The 20,912-nt window shown below is 39.2% G+C and overlaps 1 protein-coding gene across 50 annotated transcripts in view; it reads left to right on the top strand.

Moving 5' to 3' along the window:
* The window catches only part of Sorbs2 (sorbin and SH3 domain containing 2), a 303,969-nt gene that overhangs the window by 218,251 nt on the left and 64,806 nt on the right, over nucleotides 1–20,912 (top strand). For 16 of the 50 annotated variants that reach the window (XM_075986643.1, XM_075986645.1, XM_075986649.1 and 13 more), the window contains exons 4-8: nucleotides 354–446; nucleotides 4,369–4,395; nucleotides 4,652–4,776; nucleotides 5,522–6,151; nucleotides 17,282–17,420. In XM_075986643.1, coding sequence (XP_075842758.1) covers nucleotides 354–446; nucleotides 4,369–4,395; nucleotides 4,652–4,776; nucleotides 5,522–6,151; nucleotides 17,282–17,420 — 1,014 coding nt within the window. The remainder of the gene's footprint in view (nucleotides 1–353; nucleotides 447–4,368; nucleotides 4,396–4,651; nucleotides 4,777–5,521; nucleotides 6,152–17,281; nucleotides 17,421–20,912) is intronic. The other 34 variants (XM_075986674.1, XM_075986677.1, XM_075986681.1 and 31 more) reach the window with 7 other exon arrangements.

Consider the following 20,912-nt stretch of genomic DNA (forward strand, 5'->3'; position numbering starts at 1 on the left):
AAAAGCTTGCTGTGCTGTTTCTAAACCTAGTGTGCATTAAATACTAATTTTGCAAAGAAGACTGAGCTCTGTATCGGGGATATCATGAAGTAAAAAGTGTTGAAAATTAAATGTGAGACCTTTTGTTTTGTTAAAGCTTTGCTGCCTTCTCTGAGCAGACCCCTGGTTTTTCACTTCTGTTCCCATTTTCTCTTTTAGTCAAATTTAGGGAAATTTGCAGGTGTATTCCACGATTACTAATGCTCGACTGTTCACCTTTCTCACGCGTGTCTGACATGTCTCACTTTTAAAATGCATGACACTGCATGTGCTTTCTCTGTGGCCTCTGCTATTTCATTTTTTTTTGCTTCCAGATAGCGGTGGGTGTGCTCGCAAGCGTGCAGCCATGTCTGTCACGTTAACATCTGTGAAGAGAGTTCAAAGTTCGCCAAACCTGTTGGCTACAGGTATAACACCACTAACTCACTGCGTGATACTCAAATGGCTCCACCTCCCACCCTCTTTCCAGAGTCATCCTGGTGGGATGGGAACAGACAGTTTAAATGCCTTTCAAATCCCCAATTATTTTTTTCTAATTCCAAGAATAGCTTCTATCCTTTCTGGTTTTGTTCTAAAAATAAAAAAGCCAAAGGAAACCGATACCTTGTTAAAAACAAACATTTAAAAATATAATTAAAAGCATCAGTCACTTGCCAAAAATATGTTAACTGCAAGAGTTAATAACTATTTACGTTCTTGTTATCTCATGAACTAAAGCAACATGATACTCGGAGAATTCAGGGTTAGGAAAAAAAGACTTGGTCAACATAGATCTTGATTAATGTCGTTCTTCTCAAAAACTGAAAACAGAAAACAGACCTTCTTACATCTAGTATGAACTTTAGAATATATCAAAACCTTGATCAGTTGAGATCAATATGAACCCACAGGTAAATATACACTCCCTAAAGCAGTTGAGGGGGGTGACATGCCAGCATCCACTGAGGTAGCTCCTTTGTCACTAAATGTCTGTTATGACTTACCTTCACCTGTGACAGACTTCATCTGGAGAGTCTGCAGGGGGAGTGTGCAACGTGGAAGATGTACTGGTGTCCAGCCTGTCCCTAGACCTTTAAAGGAGTAGTACACAGCTCCTGTTAACTGGCTAATTAATGGGTTGATGTAGTTGCAGTCTGGGGTTTCCTTGGGTTGATTTATAAGATTAATTAGTTATTCTGCAGGAGAAGGAAAGTGAAGGCGTCACTAATTTTATACCTCAGCCTGTGTTTTAGTCTTCTGCACACATGTTTAGTGATCAGTTGGTACTGAGGCTGTCCTACCCAGTGTTATGAAAGAAAAACAGACTTCTGAAGGTGACTTCCACCTTCTTGCAAATGGACATCAAGGTCCAAATTTAAATGTCAAGTCAGGAGTCTCATGTTATCCTTCAAGCCATTGCAATGTATGTAATCTGAGCTCATTCTGGGTTTTAAAAACACTTGGAATATGTTTGTCCATGCATGTATGAATACGAAGAGATATTATAAAAGCACCACCACTGGGCGGTGGTGGCGCACGCCTTTAATCCCAGCACTCGGGAGGCAGAGGCAGGCGGAACTTTGTGAGTTTGAGACCAGCCTGGTCTACAAGAGCTAGTTCCAGGACAGGCTCCAAAACCACAGAGAAACCCTGTCTCAAAAAAAAAAAAAGCTATAGATGTGTTTACACTAGGTGTATGAGATATGAGAATGATGAAAGGAAAAATAAATAAAAAAACAGGTATATCATATTATTGGAATGCCTGAACCATGGATTTCATGGGCATTGCAACCAAGTAAAACCTCAGATGTGACCACTGAGGTACGTGCTAGAGAATGACTCCCTGTGTTAACAATTTGTATTTGTTATTACTTATAAAAATAACCCACAAAGGATAGCATTGGGTTGAACTAGAGATTGCATTTGAGAGTCAAACTGTGTTATAAGCAATTTCATACCATTCAAGTTGTTGGGAACAGGCTAAATGCTTCACAGTCAGAAGAGAAGAATAAGCTCCAGTCCTGATGGCCCGGACCTCCGACTCCAGCTCCTTAGAGTTCCAGGCTGCCTGGGCTATCCAGCAAGCGTGTGGCACATCTGGGTACACTGCCTCAAAATGTAAGGCCATTAGAATGAGAGCAAGAGATGGGTATAGTTCAGTGGTGAGAGAGACGCTTGCCTAGCATGTGCCCACCCTTTGGTTCAATTCCTTGTACCCAAGGGCAAGAGAAAGGAAGGTTGATTAGTTGATTAGATACTTCAGTAATATGAGCAAATAGTAGGTCTTGCCTGTTTTATGTCATTAGAAATAAGTTTTTTTTAACAGTCACTTAAATTTTGGATTAAAATTTAAGAGAATTCTTTGGACACATGGATGCATAAAGTCTTCAAAGACATTTAATAATATTTTAAAGAATCAGGATCCCTTGTGCCCAGGCTTGCTGTGTAGCAGCCTTCACAATAACATACGTGGAAAAAACAATGTATGTTTCACCATCACTAGAGAATTAAATTATTCTTTGGGATCTCTGCTAAACCCATCACCTCAAGCTTTATTAAAACATGCCCTCATCTTGGCGTTTCATCCATGGGCCTGTCAGTACCATAGTTTACCATTGTCAGATCCCGTGGGTAAATCAGGATGAACTGCCCTCTGTTTCTCCCGCTTGACGTTTCTTAGGGTTCTGTAACCCCACATTGTGGTCACTATTGGGAGGAAACAGAACTGTCAACCAGAGGATTTGTATTCCAAGTGTCCTTCAAATTAGCTCACTATAACCTCTCTTCCCTACCTCATCTACATCTCTGGCACCTCCACAGACATGGCTCCTATTGCTTCACCACCACCACCACACACATATTTCATGCTTTTCTTTTCTAGCTTGGTCTTATCAAGCTAAGAGTAAAACAAATGCCCCATTCTCAAGCAAACAGTTGCAAAGCACGTATGTATTACTGAAGCTGCTCCCCTATCCATTACCCCTTCTCAAGTCCCCAAATGTGTTCTTTGTCCACAGTGGTCAGTGTGTCTCTCTCCTTAATGTCCCCAAAGCAGAGTTCTAAAGGTAGCAGGGCGTCCCCAAATTACATTTGTTTGCTCTCTAGAAAAGTCATTGTATTTTAACTGAATGAGATGGTAAACTCCAGTCTCCTTTAAACCCTGGGCGTAGAATCCAGAAAACACATTATGAATAATTCAACAAAATTAGTTTTTACTGGATTATACTCATTTTTATTCTAATTTATGATCATCTATAATGAATAAAAATATGTTCCTCTTCTAAAACCCACCTATGATAGAGTCATTCCAAACAACTGAGCTGATTCACATTTATTTTTCTTCCCTGGATTTAGGGGAAAAAAAGAAATCCATCTTCAATATTTTATAAACAAGACTTTGCATTTCTCAACCCACTAAGCCTCATTCCAAATGTATATGTGTAAATTTTAAAATGATATCCCTGGAGCATTTGGGAAGAAAACAATGAATTATTGACTTATAACAATTTATCCATGGTCCCAGGGAACAAACGAAAGGAATCCAGGAGCTAGACCGCAGTGAAGTAAAGAACTCCCATAATCCTTTCCAAGATCAAGGTTTTGTAGGTCCAATAGACCAAAACAGTGCAAATGGATTCCCCCAGACGCCCATATAGGAGGCTCTTGAATATATAGTTCTGAGACAACTGACCATAAGTATATGGTTAAACCAATTATTTACTATGATTTATTCTCCTCGGCTTCTGAGCAAAAAGACAATGAAATACACTATAACTGCTTTCATATTTGGATGAACTTTGAAGGGACAATAAGAAATTTAAACCATAGAGAACAATGAAAGCCAGATCTTGCTCACTAGATACATTTGCCTTTTGTGAATATTAAAAAAAGCAAGCTATTGAGATATTAACCACTGTCGACTATAACAGTTAAATCTAGGGAGTTACAGGGGCCTTCAGCCAGGGACAGAGCTGGTGACTACCTTAAATGGTCTAAACAGAACTCACTGTTTGATAAGCAGGTTTTTTCAATCCTTTAATTCTATGTTCAGAAGTCATGTGGAACCTTGGGCCACAATAATCTTGAAATGACATGGTTGCAATATTATTAAGGGTGAAAATTAGTGTTTGATATATGTTCTAGTTATAGATTGTAGGTATTCAATAAATGATAAGTCTATTGAAATTGAAAAATCACACCCAAGCCTCTCATTAAGACATTTAACATACTCTATTTTAGGACTGAGACAATGTCGGCAAAAACAATGCACGTGATTGTTTGCCAAGCATTTTTACTGAAGGTTTGGTTTGGTTTACACTCGCATTAATTTCAACATTGTTTCCCTTTCAGGGCGTGATTCTCAGTCTCCAGACTCAGGTACAGAAAAAAAAATATTGCAAATAACTATTATGCTTGTTCCAAGAACATTTTTTTCTTTTGACATATCCATAGCCACATCATTGATTTCATATTCAATTTAAATTCCATACATTGTTGTGTATACTAAATTAAAATCTTATGAAGATCACTTTGATTTTAAAAAGACAAATCAATTTTCTCACACACACTCCCCCAAAAATATTCAAGTGAACGTAGATATTTCTGTGTCCAATTTGTTTTCCCTTAACAAAAGCGTGGAGATCTTACAGTGATCGAAATCCAGAGACACTGAACGGAGATGCCACATATTCCTCTCTTGCAGCAAAGGGTTTTAGAAGCGTCCGACCAAACCTGCAAGACAAAAAATCACCAACCCAGGTAATTCAAACTGCTGTGTGTCTCGTGCCTAGACCTCTGTTTGCTCTTCCTCTAAGGGACTTCGTTCCTAGTGTCCTAGCTTTAAAATGCTTCTGCGTTTTTCATTTTGTTTCCCTTGTGGCATTAACATGTCCAACAGGGGGCATGAGTTTTCAGCTCAAAACAGGTATTTTCTTCTGTTGTTGTTGATTTTCTCTTTATTCTCTGGTTCAGCTTATCAAAGTAGGTCAGCTTCTACCATACTGTTTAAGATAAATTCTAATTATTAAAGCTCTGATGGCTGGTGTTTTGGATTCTAGAGTTTGAGAGTCAAGGATACATTATCTACTGCAGGAATATAAACCAGACAAATGCTGAGCCTTTGAGATGTTAGTAAAAAACTGTACATGCAAAATATTCTAAAAACCATGTGGCTAAATGAATTGTCAACCTCTAGGTCTAAAAATAGGACAGAATAACATATGTTCACTTTTAGCATAAGTTTTAAAACTGTGGACAGAAGCAGTATCTTTGCAATGTATTCTAAACTAAAGCTTTTCCAACTTGGAAGAAACTATTGGTAATAACCCACAAAGCATTTTTCCAGGACTGAAGGGAACTAGTCAGTCTAGCCTGTACAGGGCACAGTGTGTGTTTGAATTTCTTTGGGGTAGCTTTGACAATGTTCTTCTCATGTCTAACTTGGACTTTCTTTCTGTTTTTCCTTCAATGTCATTTCTCTTTCTGAACACTTTCGGCCATCTAGGCACCCATTCCACCAGGCAGGAAAGAGAGCTTTTGCCAGTCTTTGATAACCGATCCAACAAAGGGTGACATTTTAGATTCAATAGTAACTAACACAGAAAGCCCATGGCGTACGGAGAGCTTCGCTAACCTTAAACCTCTCCATGGAGCTATGCTTTCTAGTGAAGATTCTAACCAGACAATAGTGTACTCTGAGGAATCCAACAGAACGGTGTCATACACACAGAAAATCACTAACCCACTACCAGCATCCCCCAGCTCCAGTCCTGCACCATTCGGAGACACTAACACGTTTCTACAAGAGGACTACATGCAAGATTCTCAAACCCGAAGAATTTCTACCTTGAAACTAACCCATAATCAGACCCAAGGGAATGGTTTCCCCTTTAAACCACCACAGTGTTCCCAACCCTCTGACGTCCCATCATCTCTGAAAAGGTCTTGCTCACCAACCCCTAGCCCAGGACCCAACACACACACAGCAGCTCTCTCCATTCAGATAGCTCCCCATTCAGGACAGGATCTTGAAAGCCACCAGCAGTTCCCTGAACTACCTCCAGAAAGTGAAAAGATGCCTCTTCAGCAAGAGAGTCAAACATCTACAGATGCCGAGACCTGTCTGACCCCGGCGGTACATTGCGCTTGCTAGTCTCTTCTGTGTGTGTTGCAGAGACCCTAACTCCTTGGGTTTGAGCTTCTAACTAAAACTAATGTTTTATTAGTTTCTAAACAGAAAGGGAAAGGAGAACGAAACTATTTCAAACCTGACTAAACTCAGTCAATTTCTTGTATCTTTTTATTTAAATACATGCACATAGAACTTTCATACAAAAAAAAAAATGTTCTTTCTAACTTTTTCTTGAAAATCATCGATAGAGAAGTTGTCATTCAAGATACAGTTAACTACATCCAACCTTAAATTACTTCCAGGTACCAAAGACCTATCTTTCATGTCAGAACTTTGGAAGTTGTTTGAAATAAATTAACCTAATTTAAATGTACAACATCTTTTAAGATTATTCTCAATCATAATATACTTTTTCTTAATTTCAAGCAGCATTTTTCCCTTTGTAAAAAATTTTAGAAAGCATACTAACCAAATTTTATTACCTAGATTTTGGGGGTCCTTGTAGTAAGGAGGCTGCTTGTTTGGTTCCTGGTCGCCCGGCTAGCTTATACCCGAAATAATCACACAGAAATTGTATTGATTAGCTCTAGTTTTTTATTGGCTAACTCTTACATATTAATTTAATCTATCTCCATTAATCTGTGCATCACCACGAGGTTATGGCCTACCAACAAAGTTTCAGCACATCTGTCTCTGGTGGTGGCTCCATGGCTTCTCTCTACCTTCACCTTCTTTCTTCCAGCATTCATCCTAGCTTTCTCCCCCTACCTCTATTCCCTGCACAGGCCCAAGACAGTTTCTTCATTCATTAATGGTATACAAATACAAAGGAAAATCCCAGTTCAGTATAAGGTGTCTCTAGGCATTCACCTGAAAATAGAAGGTAGAGTATTGGATGAGAGGGTTTGAGGCTCAGGAGAAAAGTCCTGGTTGGACCTAAAAGTGACCAGCTTACAGATGATTATTGTAGCCAATAGACAGGGAAGTCAACATGGATGGAGGAAACCCAAGAATTGAGCTTGTGCAGATTTGCCATTCAAAGGAAGAACCAGTCAAGCAAACTGGCTGGCACTGATATCTCCAAAAGGAGAGGAAAATCCAGGAAATGTGGTATACCAAAACCCAAGAGAGAAAATCATAGGAGGATAGGAAACACAACTTCAAATACTGTTGCTAGGACACATAAATTGAAATCTGGAAGTGTACCACAGAATAGAAGTGAGAAGGAAGGCTATCTACAAATACTGTTGCTAGGACACATAAATTGAACTCTGGAAGTGTACCACAGAATAGAAGTGAGAAGGAAGGCTATCTACAAATACTGTTGCTAGGACACATAAATTGAAATCTGGAAGTGTACCACAGAATAGAAGTGAGAAGGAAGGCTATCTACAAGTGGCCTTAGGATGGATGGGAAGGAGACCAATCAGATCACAGCTTCTTTGAAGGTGTTATTATGTGTATACCCGAACTTTGTTTCTTTATCTCTAATATAGGGTTAGTAACAATCACCTTTAAGAGTTTCTCGGCAGGTGTGATATTATATACGGGGAACTTGGCATACTGCCTTCTACATAGTAATTCCCCAACATGCAGAAGCTGTTATTTTAAAACAATATTTTCCAAACTATGTAATAGTTTGGCAAAGTAAATTGATAGTCTTTTTTTTTTGCTTTTTAAAAATTGATTCTTATTGATCTCTACATTTTTCTCTGCTCCCCTCCATTTCTTTCCCCTCCGCTTCAACCCTCTCCCAAGGTCCCCATGCTCCCAATTTACTCAGAAGATCTTGACTTTTTCTACTTCCCATGTAGATCAGATCTATGTATGTCTCTCTTACAGTCCTCCTTATTGTCTAGGTTCTCTGGGATTTGTGGGCTGGTTTTCTTTGCCTATGTTTAAAAACCACTTTTGAGTGAGTACATGTGATAATTGTCTTTCTGGGTCTGAGTTACCTCACTCAAATGATGTTTTCTAGCTCCATCCATTTTTCCAGCAAAATTCAAGACGTAGTCATTTTTTTCTGCTGTGTAGTACTCCATTGTGTAAATATACCACATTTTCCTTATCTATTCTTCAGTCAAGGGGCATTTAGGTTGTTTCCAGGTTTTGGCTATGATAAAGAAAGCTGCTATGAACATATTTGAGCACATGTCCTTTAGCACAATTGAGCATCCTTTGGATATATACCCAAAAGCGATATTGCTGGGTCTTGAGGAAGGTTGTTTCCTAATTTTCTGAGAAATTGCCACACTGACATCCAAAGGGGCTGTACCAGCTTGCATTCCAACCAGCAATGCAGGAGTGTTCCCTTTATCCCACATCCTCTCCAGCATAAACTGTCATCAGTGTTTATGATCTTGGCCATTCTTACAGGTGTAAGATGGAATCTCAGAGTTGTTTTGATTTGCATTTCTCTGGTGACTAAGGATGTTGAGCATTCCCTTAAGTGTCTTTCCATGTCAAAATGCTTTCTATTTTAAGATGAAGGATAGTCCATAATAATATGTATCACATTTCTTTATCTATTCTTCCATCAATGAACACTTAATTTTCATGTCTTTCCTATCATGGCAAACTTCACTTTCTGTTTACTGGTCTTTCCCAGTGGTTTTTACATTCACATTTTGGCAGGACTTAATAAATGCCAAGGCCTGTAAACTACACTCTATGAATCAGCCACACACACACACACACACACACACACACACACACACTCACACACACATGTACAATTATAAAGAATTGGTCTCCCAAGAAATTAAAAGACCCAAGGGCAAAAAAAACTCTAAGAAATGAAAAGTAAATCTTAGTATTTTAGAAGTCTCATTTACATATATGTTAAACTGTCAACTAGTGTAAAAAGAAGATTATAGGCTCCTGCTAGGGCTAGTCCCCATACCTGACAAGTTAGGCATATGGTTTTATAAAATACATGTTTTAAATAATCACTCCTACAGTTATATATGGAAAGACCACAAATGAGGCATGTTGCCCTTCTGCGTAAACAAATATTCGGATACTGAATACGTCACTGTTCTTCATGTCAGATGAATATGAATGTAAGCCAGATGCATAGGAAAGACAGCAAACAGCCACACTCGGTCTTTCCATGGCATTTGTAAGAGCTGCGCCCTTTGCTTCTGAAGGATAAACTTGGCCCTTTCATTGTAGAGTAACATAATCAACATCAATCAGACCATCACTTCGACTACCCAGATGTTGAGAATTCAAAGGTAAATCTCCATCAGTGCCATGTAAAAGATATATAGAACTTTTCTTTCTCCATAAGATCGATATGTAGGGATTAAGGAAGGCAGCGTGTAATGGCTAGTTTTATGACAACCTGACACAAGCTACAGTCATTTTGGAAGAGGAAACCTCAATTGAGAAAATGCCCCCACCAGAATGGCTTGTGGGCAAGCCTGTGGTGCAATTCCTTGATGGAAGATTGATGGGGGAGTTCCTAGCTCCCTGTGAGTGGTACCATCCCTGGGATGCTGTAAAAAAGCAAACTTTGCAAAAAAGAGAGCAACAAGCCAGTAAGTGACACCTTCCATGGCCTCCACATCAGCTCCTGTATCCAGATTCTTGTCTGGAATTCCTGTCCTGACTTCTCTGGATGGTAGAGTACAGGCTATGATAAAATAAACCTTTTCTCCCCAAGTTACTTTTGGCTGTGGTGTTTCATCAGTGATGGAAGCCCTAACTAGGACACAGTGTAGTGCATAAATGTCAGCCACATTAGATGATAGGACACCGAACTCCAGAGCACACTTTCTGCACCATCCCCACCTCGGCCAACCCAGATCATTAATGCCTTTTGTTGTATGGCCAGTCAATAGCCTGTAATGTCTTTGTGAGTTTGTCATGTTTAGAGTTGAACAATATGAATGCTCCATTAGTTTATAAGGTAGCAATCTAGAGCTTAAGGAATCCTGAGATCTATTATCAGAAGCATTTCCTAGATGGAGTCACAATCTGCCTTCTTTAAATTCTACATGTTTGTCCCAGGGGGCAAAAGAGGTGACTTTTTCCTACCTCTGTCTGACAACTTTTGCATAATTGTCTGCTCCCCTCCCCCATTCCAGGCCTGGCTTTGTGGAAAGCTTTACTGTGCCTTCTAAGCACCTACCATTTTCACACCAATGCCTTTGAACAGCCCACCAGGCTCCATGATGTCTATCTATCCTTAACATCTTACTCTTCACTGCAGGAGATGAGTTGTGTTAATGTTTGTAATTGACATCAACGGAAACTGAGGCCAACTAGCTTGCTCAGGTAGCTATAGATCTCCTTCCTCTGTTTTTCCTTTCATATTACTCTCACACTCCTGCCTCAGCAGTGTTCTTAGGCTGTGACAGCTTCTCAGATGGGAAATTATGCCACAGTCCCTGCTATTTAACACCTGCCAGATCTGCACATTCCCAATGCAGATTTATAGCGTTTCCTACCATCACATCTTTCCCCACTGCCCAGCCACCCTTCATCCAGCCTCCTGGTTAAGTCTCTACAGAGCTGCAACCTTGATGTTCTCACCCTTGACATCCTTGAGTCTTCCTAGTGTTCTGGATTGGCTTCATCTGGACTAAGAGGCTCATTCTTACTTTGAATAACTTAAGGTATTCTTGAGTATGTTAAGGCTTAAGAGCGCCCTTCCTTGATGAAGAGCAGGCAGCTGTGAGGTGGTGTCCCTAGTTCCTCCCTTAGTGGTTAGGGAACATAAATGGCAACTTAGACTCTTAAAACCTTGAATGACTATCAAGCAGTATGTGAACGGATTCACCCTACATGGTTCTGGACACAAGAAGACACGAAGCAATTTGACCAATCTTTCTGAAGTTGTCTGCCTGTCAGTGCATACAGTAGATAGTGGGAAAACCATTCTAGTTTGAGGCTATTTTATCCTACTACAAGCTATCCAGAATGTGAAAGTGTTTACTTCCCTCTTTTACACATGTCTTTGGTTCTCTTCTCGTGCTTTCCTCCGGGGAGACATATCAGAGATGATGTTATGTACCAGTTTCCTCCAAAATTAAAACCTTCTATCATGGAGGGAAACCCCTTAGGGTGTAGGTACTGAAAAGGATATGACATATAGGATATTTTAAGACAGTGTTTACAGGCAGGTAAGACAACAGGATGCTAAAGGAAGGTGAAACACTTTATCCTACAGGGGCAAGTCACTAAAACAGAACATAAAAAAAAAAAAAACTCCAAGTAACATCAGGAAGTTCCTAAAACCAACCAGTTTCTCTAGGTCCCACCCTCCCCAAAGATTATATAAGCAATAAATACTACTGAGTCACTCTCAAACAAGCTAAGCTGCCTTGTAGAAGAGGCTCAGCTATCCAAGCTGCAAAGACAAGCTCTCAGGCAAGCTGGACTACATGGAAGGCACAGAAACCAGCCAAGCTGCCTGGAAGAGGCTCAGTGCAATTGACATTGTCCCGCCTGTTGAGTTGCCTGTAGTCTGTGAGGGTGCTGTACACAAACACATGCACACACACACACCTATAAAGACACAAATTGTGAACATGACAGAAGGTAGTAAAGAATGACAATAGTTCCGTTTTCTGTGGTCATTCATTTTGGAAGAATAAATACTGTATGTAAAACATCCCATGTATGAGAGTGCATAAGAACAGTCATGATGATATCCCATGACTATATATGCAGGAGAACATGCTTCAACTTTTGACGTCAGGATGAAAGACATGAGCAAGTCAACTCAATGAGAGTCAAAGCCTTTCTAATCTTAAAGGAAGTCAGTCGTATCTGAATGGACAACTTAAGGACTTTTGGTGGTTTCCCTTATTTAACATGGAATGTTACTTGGCAGGGAGGCAGAACTGAAACAATCATGATATATTGAAACCGTCCTAGGGGAACTGGTTTGAATTAAGCAGTTTTTGTTGGCACTTTCCAAAGACTGCTCGAGACTGAATTCCATTCAGACCTGAAGAAATATTTAATGTATTAAATAAAAAATGGTTATAGTTTTATATCATACTTCATCTCCAATAAAATTTATAATTGTATAACATCATATTATAAATTATATTATAAATGTTAACATCAACTAATATAGAGGATGCATTACTATTGAAATTTAAGTAATGGTAACTAAGATTTCTATCAGTTAGATCTAGAGATTTAAAAAAAAAACATGCACAACTTTAAAAGCCACGTTTAAAATGGATCTGCTCAAACGACGTGATTAAGCTTAAGTAAAGCTAGAATGAAAAGCTTTGTCTTCCAATCCCTCCTTAAATTTTTCTTAATTTGGTTCAGTGAAGGATGTACTTTAGCATATCCATGAGCCCCTAGAGTTTATGTAAAACTTTATGTGTTATGAATGAGTGTATTTTTCTTAGAACCAATAGCTTTCAGCAAATTCCTAAGTGATCTATGACCCAACGTTTTAGAATAGTAGACTTTTCAGTATTTAATTAAAAGTGATAGAAAAATATGGCTTTAATAAGACCAACAGGTTGCATGACATCAGATATCTGGAAAATTATGGTTGGCCATAAATAGCAATGGGCACCATTAAAATCTTGACTAGGCAGTATCTAAGAGTTTATATAGGCCTGGTCATTCCATTATCTTTGTGCTAGTATTGCATAATATTCCTAGCCATCTTATATACCTCAGACACTCCACACAGCAAAAGAAAGAAAAGTAAATGTCCTCTAGGTAAGAAGGGAAATAAGTTTGACTGGTCCATTCATTGAGTTGGATGCGCAGCATTACATCTGATGTCATCAGGGATATAGCAGATGCCAACAGAAACCTTTGGTATGTGCCTTTTCTCTCCTTGATCCGTTGGTTCCTTCCTTGGGTTTCGTGTAGGCTCAGAGTTCTTAAACCTTTTCTTTTCCCTTGAGTTTCTTTCTTCTTTCTACGACTCAATGCCAACAGTAGCTCCAACTAACCCAGGTTGACTCTAACCACTGTTAGTGACTGAGTTTGGTTTTCATTTCTTTTTGCACATCAGCACCACTGCTAACGGCTAGCATTTTAAAAGTACAACTTTTTTTGTGTGTTTCATAGTGAAACCTCTGAGCATTTGGTAAGTAGAAAGTGAACAGAAACCCCTTTTTCATTGAGTTGGTTTTAGTTTGATCAACTTAAAGAGTAAGTCCGAAAAAAAAAATAAAACAAATAGATTTCTATTGGGGGACTATTTTGACAGTGGAGAGCAATAGGAAGAACTGGGCTCCAAGATTTTTCTTGAAAGACATATTCAGCCAAGCAACAGGCAGCTCGATATCATTTCGTTGTCATTAGGACAGAACCTGAACACTGCTAAGGAGGAAGTTCCATCCTGTCAAGGCTTTCTCACCCTTATCCACACTTACGCTGCATTTCCCCAAATGCCCCAGATCCATGTTCTTCACGCCTCTATGCTTTCTCCCATACTGTGTGCTCGACACCTAATCCATGTAAATGTATTTCCTTCGTGTTTGCGCATTAATCCAATAATTCACCTTCTCTGTCACTATGTAAAACAGATACTCTTATTTTAAGTGATTTACCCTTCCCCTCCTGATTCTTTTCCCTCAAACTCAGCTTAAAAATCAGCAGTCAACTGCCAATGTGTTGGGGGTAAATGCTTCACAGACACACAGAGAGCGCACGCCCCGTGCCTCCTCCTCATGCCTGTCTGTGACTGTTTTCCACCAGCCCAATTTTAACAAGGCAGTGGCTCCAGCCCACCGTCACCTGATGGTATGGAGCCTTCCTGTCTGCCTCCAACCCAGGGCCTCTCAACTTGTTTGTATAAACATCCTTATGCACAACCATGCCACATGCTCTCCCGGGACAGACTCTTCCCTGAGCGAGCACTCCTCCCAATCTGAGAGTGAGTCCTCCACGGCCATTCTAGCTGAAATACAGTTGGGCGACTCTGATACCCCTGATTGCTTGGAGACACCTTTCCCAACCGGGGGTCAGAGAGCTGCTGTGACAGATGGCGTCACCTAAGCAACCCCTGCTGCCACTCATGTAATTAGTCTTCCTTCCTTTGCCTCCACCATTTTTTTAAAGGCCTGTACTTGTTTGTTATCCGTGTTTCGTAGCTGAGCATTTTTATTTGCATAGGTGTTGATTAGCAAACCAACTCTCTACCATCTGTTAGGGAAAGCTATTGAGTCCTCCTCACTGAGGCCACTTGGTGCTAAAAGTTTTACTGATATTCCCCTTCTTACACATAGGTGCTATTTATGGTAACTCTAAAATGGTCTGCTTCTGATTTACTGTTTTTCTGTGCTATAAAGTGGTTTATTTCTAAGGCACTATATCAGAAATATAAATAAGTAGATTATTGTGGATAAATAAGTAGATTATTGTGGTTAAATTATAAAGTCCACAATGTTTCAAATATTGTAACTTACCCGAAAGATAATCCGTTCTCTAAGACACATTGCTGTGTCCAGGGTTAATAATAGTTTATGCACTATCTTTCTCCCGTGAGTGATTCTGACCATATAACTCTAATGGTTTTTTTCTGCTCTTTTGATGACTGTCACCTCCAGTGAGCTCTCTTCTGTCAGTATGGGAGTGGAAGACATAAACAGTCTTAGCCCATCTTATAGAAATATAGCTTGAAGTTGTTTTGAGATATTTTCCCTGAGCCATCCCAGTTTTGAAATTTATGATAGTATTTTTCTTTAATATCTCAATAATTTGTCTTTCATTTATGCACTATAGAGATAGTTCTCATATATGTATGCACTATCATGGCCATGTCTATAATTTCATTCAGCGGTCACTAGTCAGTGGTTAACGAGTGGCTAAGATGCTGCTCATTCTTATCACGGAGCTCCTCAGTCAATGAAGAGACTGTGATGTCCATCGAAGGATGCACAGCTTTGAGTATCTGCCAATTTGAGCAGAGAGGGAGAGACTGTCTAAAATTGTTGCCCTCGTAAACTCTTGATGGGTTCTGTCAAAGGGAAAATACAGTTGTGCTACATAGTTTCTAGATACTGTCATGGCATGACATGACATGATTTTATATATATATGTATATAATCTTGTGTCTGTATGCCATCAGAGGTGTCTATAACTGAAGCTAGGCCAATTATCAGTTTATTGCACATGAACTCTCCAGAAGCAATTATGGAGAATTATTAACTTACTATGATCAAAAAAGTAAATCTGCTTTCAATGGTTTGTCCTTATCTCTCTAATTGATGCTTTGGCAGCCATCACAGTCATTCATATTTTCTTAGTATTATATAGGTTTGATAGCCCTAATCCAAATATCCAAATTCTATCATTTTTTAAAATTTGAAACATTTTAAGTGTTGACATGACATTGTAAGTTAAAAAATTCCATATCTGACTTCATGTCTGATTAAAATTTTTTTTTTTACTTAGAGACCGGAGAAATAGTTCACTGATTCAGAGCACTGGCTCTTAGAGGGTCTGCATTCAGTTCCCAGCATCTACATGGAAGCTCACAACCACCTATGATAGGATCCAATGCCCTCTTCTGGTGTGCAGACATACATACAAAGTACCCGTATATAGAAAATATAGAAATAAAAAAGCTTCAAGGGCACAGCAATTTTTTAATAAAATTACCTTCAGACTATATGTATAAATTGTCTATTAAAATAAATTTCATATTTAGACTTGAGATCCATACATCCCATAAAAGATATGTCATGTGTATATATGAGTGCCCCATATCCAAAGCTGTGTGAAGTCTGAAAGACTTCTGTCCCTAAGAATTTGGATAAGGGATACTCAGCTGTTATAGAAACCTTAGTTTTAAATAAGAATTATTCTGCTTTTTTTACATTCATTATCGTAACCCATCAAAGATGATTTAGAATATGAGACAAAAAATATTTGTAGCTTGCTTAGCAGAGTTATGTAAAAGTCCTTCCTGTGTTTAAAAGTCTGGTTTAAAAGATCCTTAACATGGGGCTGCTTAGAAAATAAGAGAATTTTTCTAATAGCTTATATTTAGTGCCGTCCTTATAATTGAATATTTATTGATTTTAGGATTTTCAAGTAAATTGGCTTTTGTCTGGATTGTTTGAAAGCATAACCATCTCAGAGTGAGGTCACACATATGCACTCCTCACCTGTTGTGTTTCATACTTATGTAGTTGAAATTTATTTTGTTTAAAAAAAGTAGAAGAGTCTGTAAGTTATGAGTCTCTTTGTCTGTGCCTACCTATGTTTATATTACTCATCTGTAATGTTCTTTGAACTAAATATCCTTACTAATGTTTTAACTCACTTGCATGCATTATTCAGTTTGCACAATTCTCAGTGGTATGTTCTGCAGAGTAGCCCTGACCTGGACGTCTCTGATCTTAGCTGGTGGAATTCAGTCCCAGCCTGTGTCCTGTGACTCTCTGCTAGGTCATCAATGCCAACTTGCATGTCTTAACAACCACAAGAGAAGCACCATGTGTGACTGTCTCAATGAGAAGTGTCGGGTAGCATTAGAAATAGAAAATATTCAGATGTAAACAAGTAACTCAGTGTATTAGGAGATCAGAATAGAATGCTAAGTAAAGTTGAAGCAAGGGGAAGCCAGTGTTTTGACATCTTCACAATGGTCTACCAGGTACATGACTGCTAAAATAGCTCATTTCATGACTCATGAACCCGAACACTTGCCTTCTGTGTTAGTTAGTTACCTTGTTTTGGAAACATTAATTCATTAGAGAACGTTCTGACTGAGTTGTGAATCAGCCCCCTCCTCCTGTCAGAGAGCATTCATCTCAAATCCGCCATACAGAAGGATGCCAGGGAATTGTGACTGCTCAAGTCCTGGTTGTGAGAGCTCAGTTATCCTCCCCATTTGGCAGTGACCCCTGTTGGTGGCACCCTTAAAATCAGAGCGGTGTGCCTGCTGCCTGGCTGCTCTCCCTTTTCCTAACCACTTCAGACGCCCTCTTACAACATAAAAGAATGACACCTGAAGAATAGGATGGAGAAAACGGAAAACAGCCAAGTACTTTGTCCCTCTGACATCAGTTCTCAAAACAAGTAAAAGCCTTGACGTTGATGACTGTCCTGGAGTTGGAAATTCTTGCTGTCGTTTAACGGAGTGACGTTCACAGGGGACCGTGTGCTATAACGGGGTCCATGTGCTTTTCTCAGAGCCAGATAACCATCAATGGCAACTCTGGCGGTGCTGTGAGTCCAGTCAGTTACTATCAAAGGCCATTCTCCCCTTCCGCGTACTCCCTTCCAGCCTCGCTCAACTCCAGCCTTATCATGCAGCATGGCAGATCGCTTGGTAAGTACTGTAATCATGATCTCCACACCAGCTTTAACGTGACAACTATATATCACAAGAGAAAAATGTAAGGTAACGAAGCTGAGGAACGAGTGACCAATACCACCCACTGGTGAGCCTAAGTTGGGAGGAATTAGAACAGAAAGAAGGGAACACATTATAGAAAAGAGGTACTTGTGGCAATTCCATCTGTAGCTAATCCTGGAGAATGCAATTTCCAGTTGGTATTTAAGTGAAGGGGTAGAAAGACCAGGAAAATACCTAAGAGATAAGGGAGCTTCTTAGACCCAGAAAACACTAATGTAGCACTTTTCTATTGAGGTGGCTTCCTCCTTTGTGGAAAGAATGTTCATTCTAGAATCTTCTTTAGTTATGGCTATAGAAAATTGTGTAACAATTAAAACAATGTAAAAGGGGATAGGTTACAGTCACACAGTGAGGTCCTGGATCACACTGTCATAAACTGCCAAACTGAGGTTCGAAGGCTATCGGTCAGCACTGAGGTTCGAAGGCTATCGGTCAGCACTGAGGCAGGGGGAAGTGAAGGAGAACTCCCTTCAGTAAAGATCCTACAGTTTATAGAGATAAGTTCTTAATCATTTGGAGATTTAAAGTTTGGCCAAGACAAGGCCCTTGGTTCTGAGGGGGTGGCCCAGTGGTTAAGGTCACTTGTTGCTCTCCTAGAAAACCCAGTCTCCATCCCCAACACCCAAATGATGGTTTGCAACCTTCCGTGACTCTAGTTCCCAGGGATCTGACGCCCTCTTCTGACCTCTGAGGACACCAAGCACACACGTGGTGTACATACATACACATAAGCATAAAATATATAAATCTAAGTGAAATTTTTTTTGCTATACTCCTCCTGCAACAAAAAATGATTACTTCCTAAACCACTGAGTGTGACTCTTTGTCCCATTGCTTGCCGTAGTGGACACAGTTTTCCCCAGTCTACCAAATAAAATATATAAATACTCAAGCATAAACTGGCCTTGACTTTAGATCTAACCTGTAAGTAGATTTTATACATGTTTATATATAAACAATGAACATATAAAAGTTCATTTCAAAACTTTAAGCGTATAATTTTGTGGGTCTTGTAAACTCTTTAGAGCCTCCTGGAAAAAAGATTGAGCTACCTAAAGATAGAAACATTCTTATGTAGCAAAATAAATTAGCATAGTTTAAAAGTAATGTAGCAACTACTTCTTAGTTGCTAAAAATTCAATGTAAAAATTCCAAACCTTGTTTGAAAAGTCTTACCAAACTGAACCATTGTGTGATGTTAGGATGAAAACCATTTCCATGACCTTGAGAACCTAGAAAGTTTTCAGAAGAACAGAGCAGAAAGGATGCTCAGGAGAGTATACACCTACATGAACCTCTCAAAAAGAGAGGGGCCATCTTGCAAACACTACAGATCAGCAACAGAGATAAAAATCTAGAACACAGACCCGTACACCATTCCGTAGTTGGTAGCAATCCCTTTCCACATCCCACATTGACTCTGAACTGAACAAATCTGATACCACAGGCTTACTAAAGAACACTTCATGTCAATTTCAAGCCCACTCATGGTAGAACTCCGCTTCCATGGTCAACAAAACTTCACTAAGGTTTTAAAGATAGTCATGGGACTCATTAAAGAAGTCTCGATCTACTTGGGCCTCTTCAAATGCTGCTCCAGGGAGCCATTTCTGAAGCTTGTAATGATCTCCTTTCAGACTGTGAGAAAGAGGAGCTTGCTTGTGCCAAATTCCTCTCTTTGACAACTGGTCTGCAGCTCAGTTTTATAAGAGGCTCCACTATTTCAAGATTTTGTGGTGCAATTATGTATTATTTTACATGAAAATGAAACTTTCTAAATTATTTCAGCCATTCCTAAATAATCATTAAATGTGACTCTTTATCCCATTGTTTGTCTGAGTGAAGTTTCCCCCAGTCTACCAAATAAAAAAAAAATTTAAATACTCAAGTATAGACGGGCTTTGACTTTAGACCTAACCAGTGAGTAGATTTTACACATAAGCTGTTTAACATGGAGAGAAATTTCCTGTATAAACATTGAACAACTTCCAATTGGCCAAGGCAATGAGGTGAGTGGAATTTACAAGTCCACTCTGCCCTAGGTGAACTTCAGCTTTAGTCAAAGCCAAAAAATCACAAACCTAACAGTCTATGGGCCACAGAAGAGAAATACAGAGAGACTTCACTTTCATTGCGCAAGCTGCGTGTCTGTATGGTCATCTGAACTATACGTGAAGACTGACTTGATACTGTTTCGTAGGCTTGGACCAGGGCACATTCTGAGTGTTCAGAAGAATCTGGCTGCTGACAAAAATCCCAGCACTGTGGCTATCTCATCAAGGCCTTTGAGGAATTAAAATAGAAAGTCAACCAGGGTGAAGTGATGCACTGTGATTCGTTTAGAACACCTTGGGGAGATGGGATTTGTTTGACCAACCAATGACACCATGAGGCACTTCCGTTCCTAGACACATCCAATCAATTCAAAAGTGCCTTGAAAAGCTTTTCTGTTGCAAACGAAATTGAAAATGGCCGTATTTATAGCAGTTATAACGATATAATGGCTATCAGACTAGAGAGAGCATAACACTAAATACCCATGTGAAAATGACTCAGCCTTAAAATGCTTCTTCTGATGCTTTACTTGTTCTGCCTGGAAAACACATTCATATGTATGATATAAAGTTCATTATGCTATCTATACATGATAGAAATATTGTAAAGCATATATATGTTTGAAAATGAACTCCACACATATATATTTGAATATATAAATATAATCAGTAAATGCTATCCTGAAACATAAGAATTATTCAGCTTCCCACAGAGAAGAACTAAAAAACAGTCCAGCTAAAGCAGGTCACACAGAGCCTAAATGAAGACTCAGTTCTGTTCACCAAGTTCTGAAAGTTCAAAAACAGCAGGAAGTCACATCACTACTGCATGATGTGCCCACCACTAACGTTCTCTTTTTTCAAAACTATATTTTTAACTTAGAATGAGTAGACTAGGTCATATATATGTTCTCTGTTACCTCTGAGAGTATTCCAGACATTCATAATATTAACATGTAGATGAAAATTTGTTAAGCTTCATGTAACTTAAATCCTTAGGACAATTGTCAGTCTCAAAGGATAAAAAACATGGGTATTTTTCTAAAGCCAACAATATTAAATAAATATTATTAAATAAATTCAATAAATTGTAATCACTCACAAGCACTTGTTTACCCATAAGCTTTCACTTGCTAGTGTATGTCTAGATCAAAAAATGAAAACAAAACCTAAGATTTATTTTCAATTTCTTTTTATGGAATTATTCTTTGGCTCAATAAGCCTATTGCTTCTCAAAAGTTACCTCTGGTTCCTTCCTCATACGGCAGTCAGCAGCTTCACAAGAGTCATGTGTGAATAACAACCTAAGGACATTTATAAGGGTGACTCTTGCCCCCCCCATCAAGGAAGG

The sequence above is a fragment of the Microtus pennsylvanicus genome, chromosome 9 (genome assembly GCF_037038515.1).
Source record: "Microtus pennsylvanicus isolate mMicPen1 chromosome 9, mMicPen1.hap1, whole genome shotgun sequence".
Taxonomy (NCBI): domain Eukaryota; kingdom Metazoa; phylum Chordata; class Mammalia; order Rodentia; family Cricetidae; genus Microtus; species Microtus pennsylvanicus.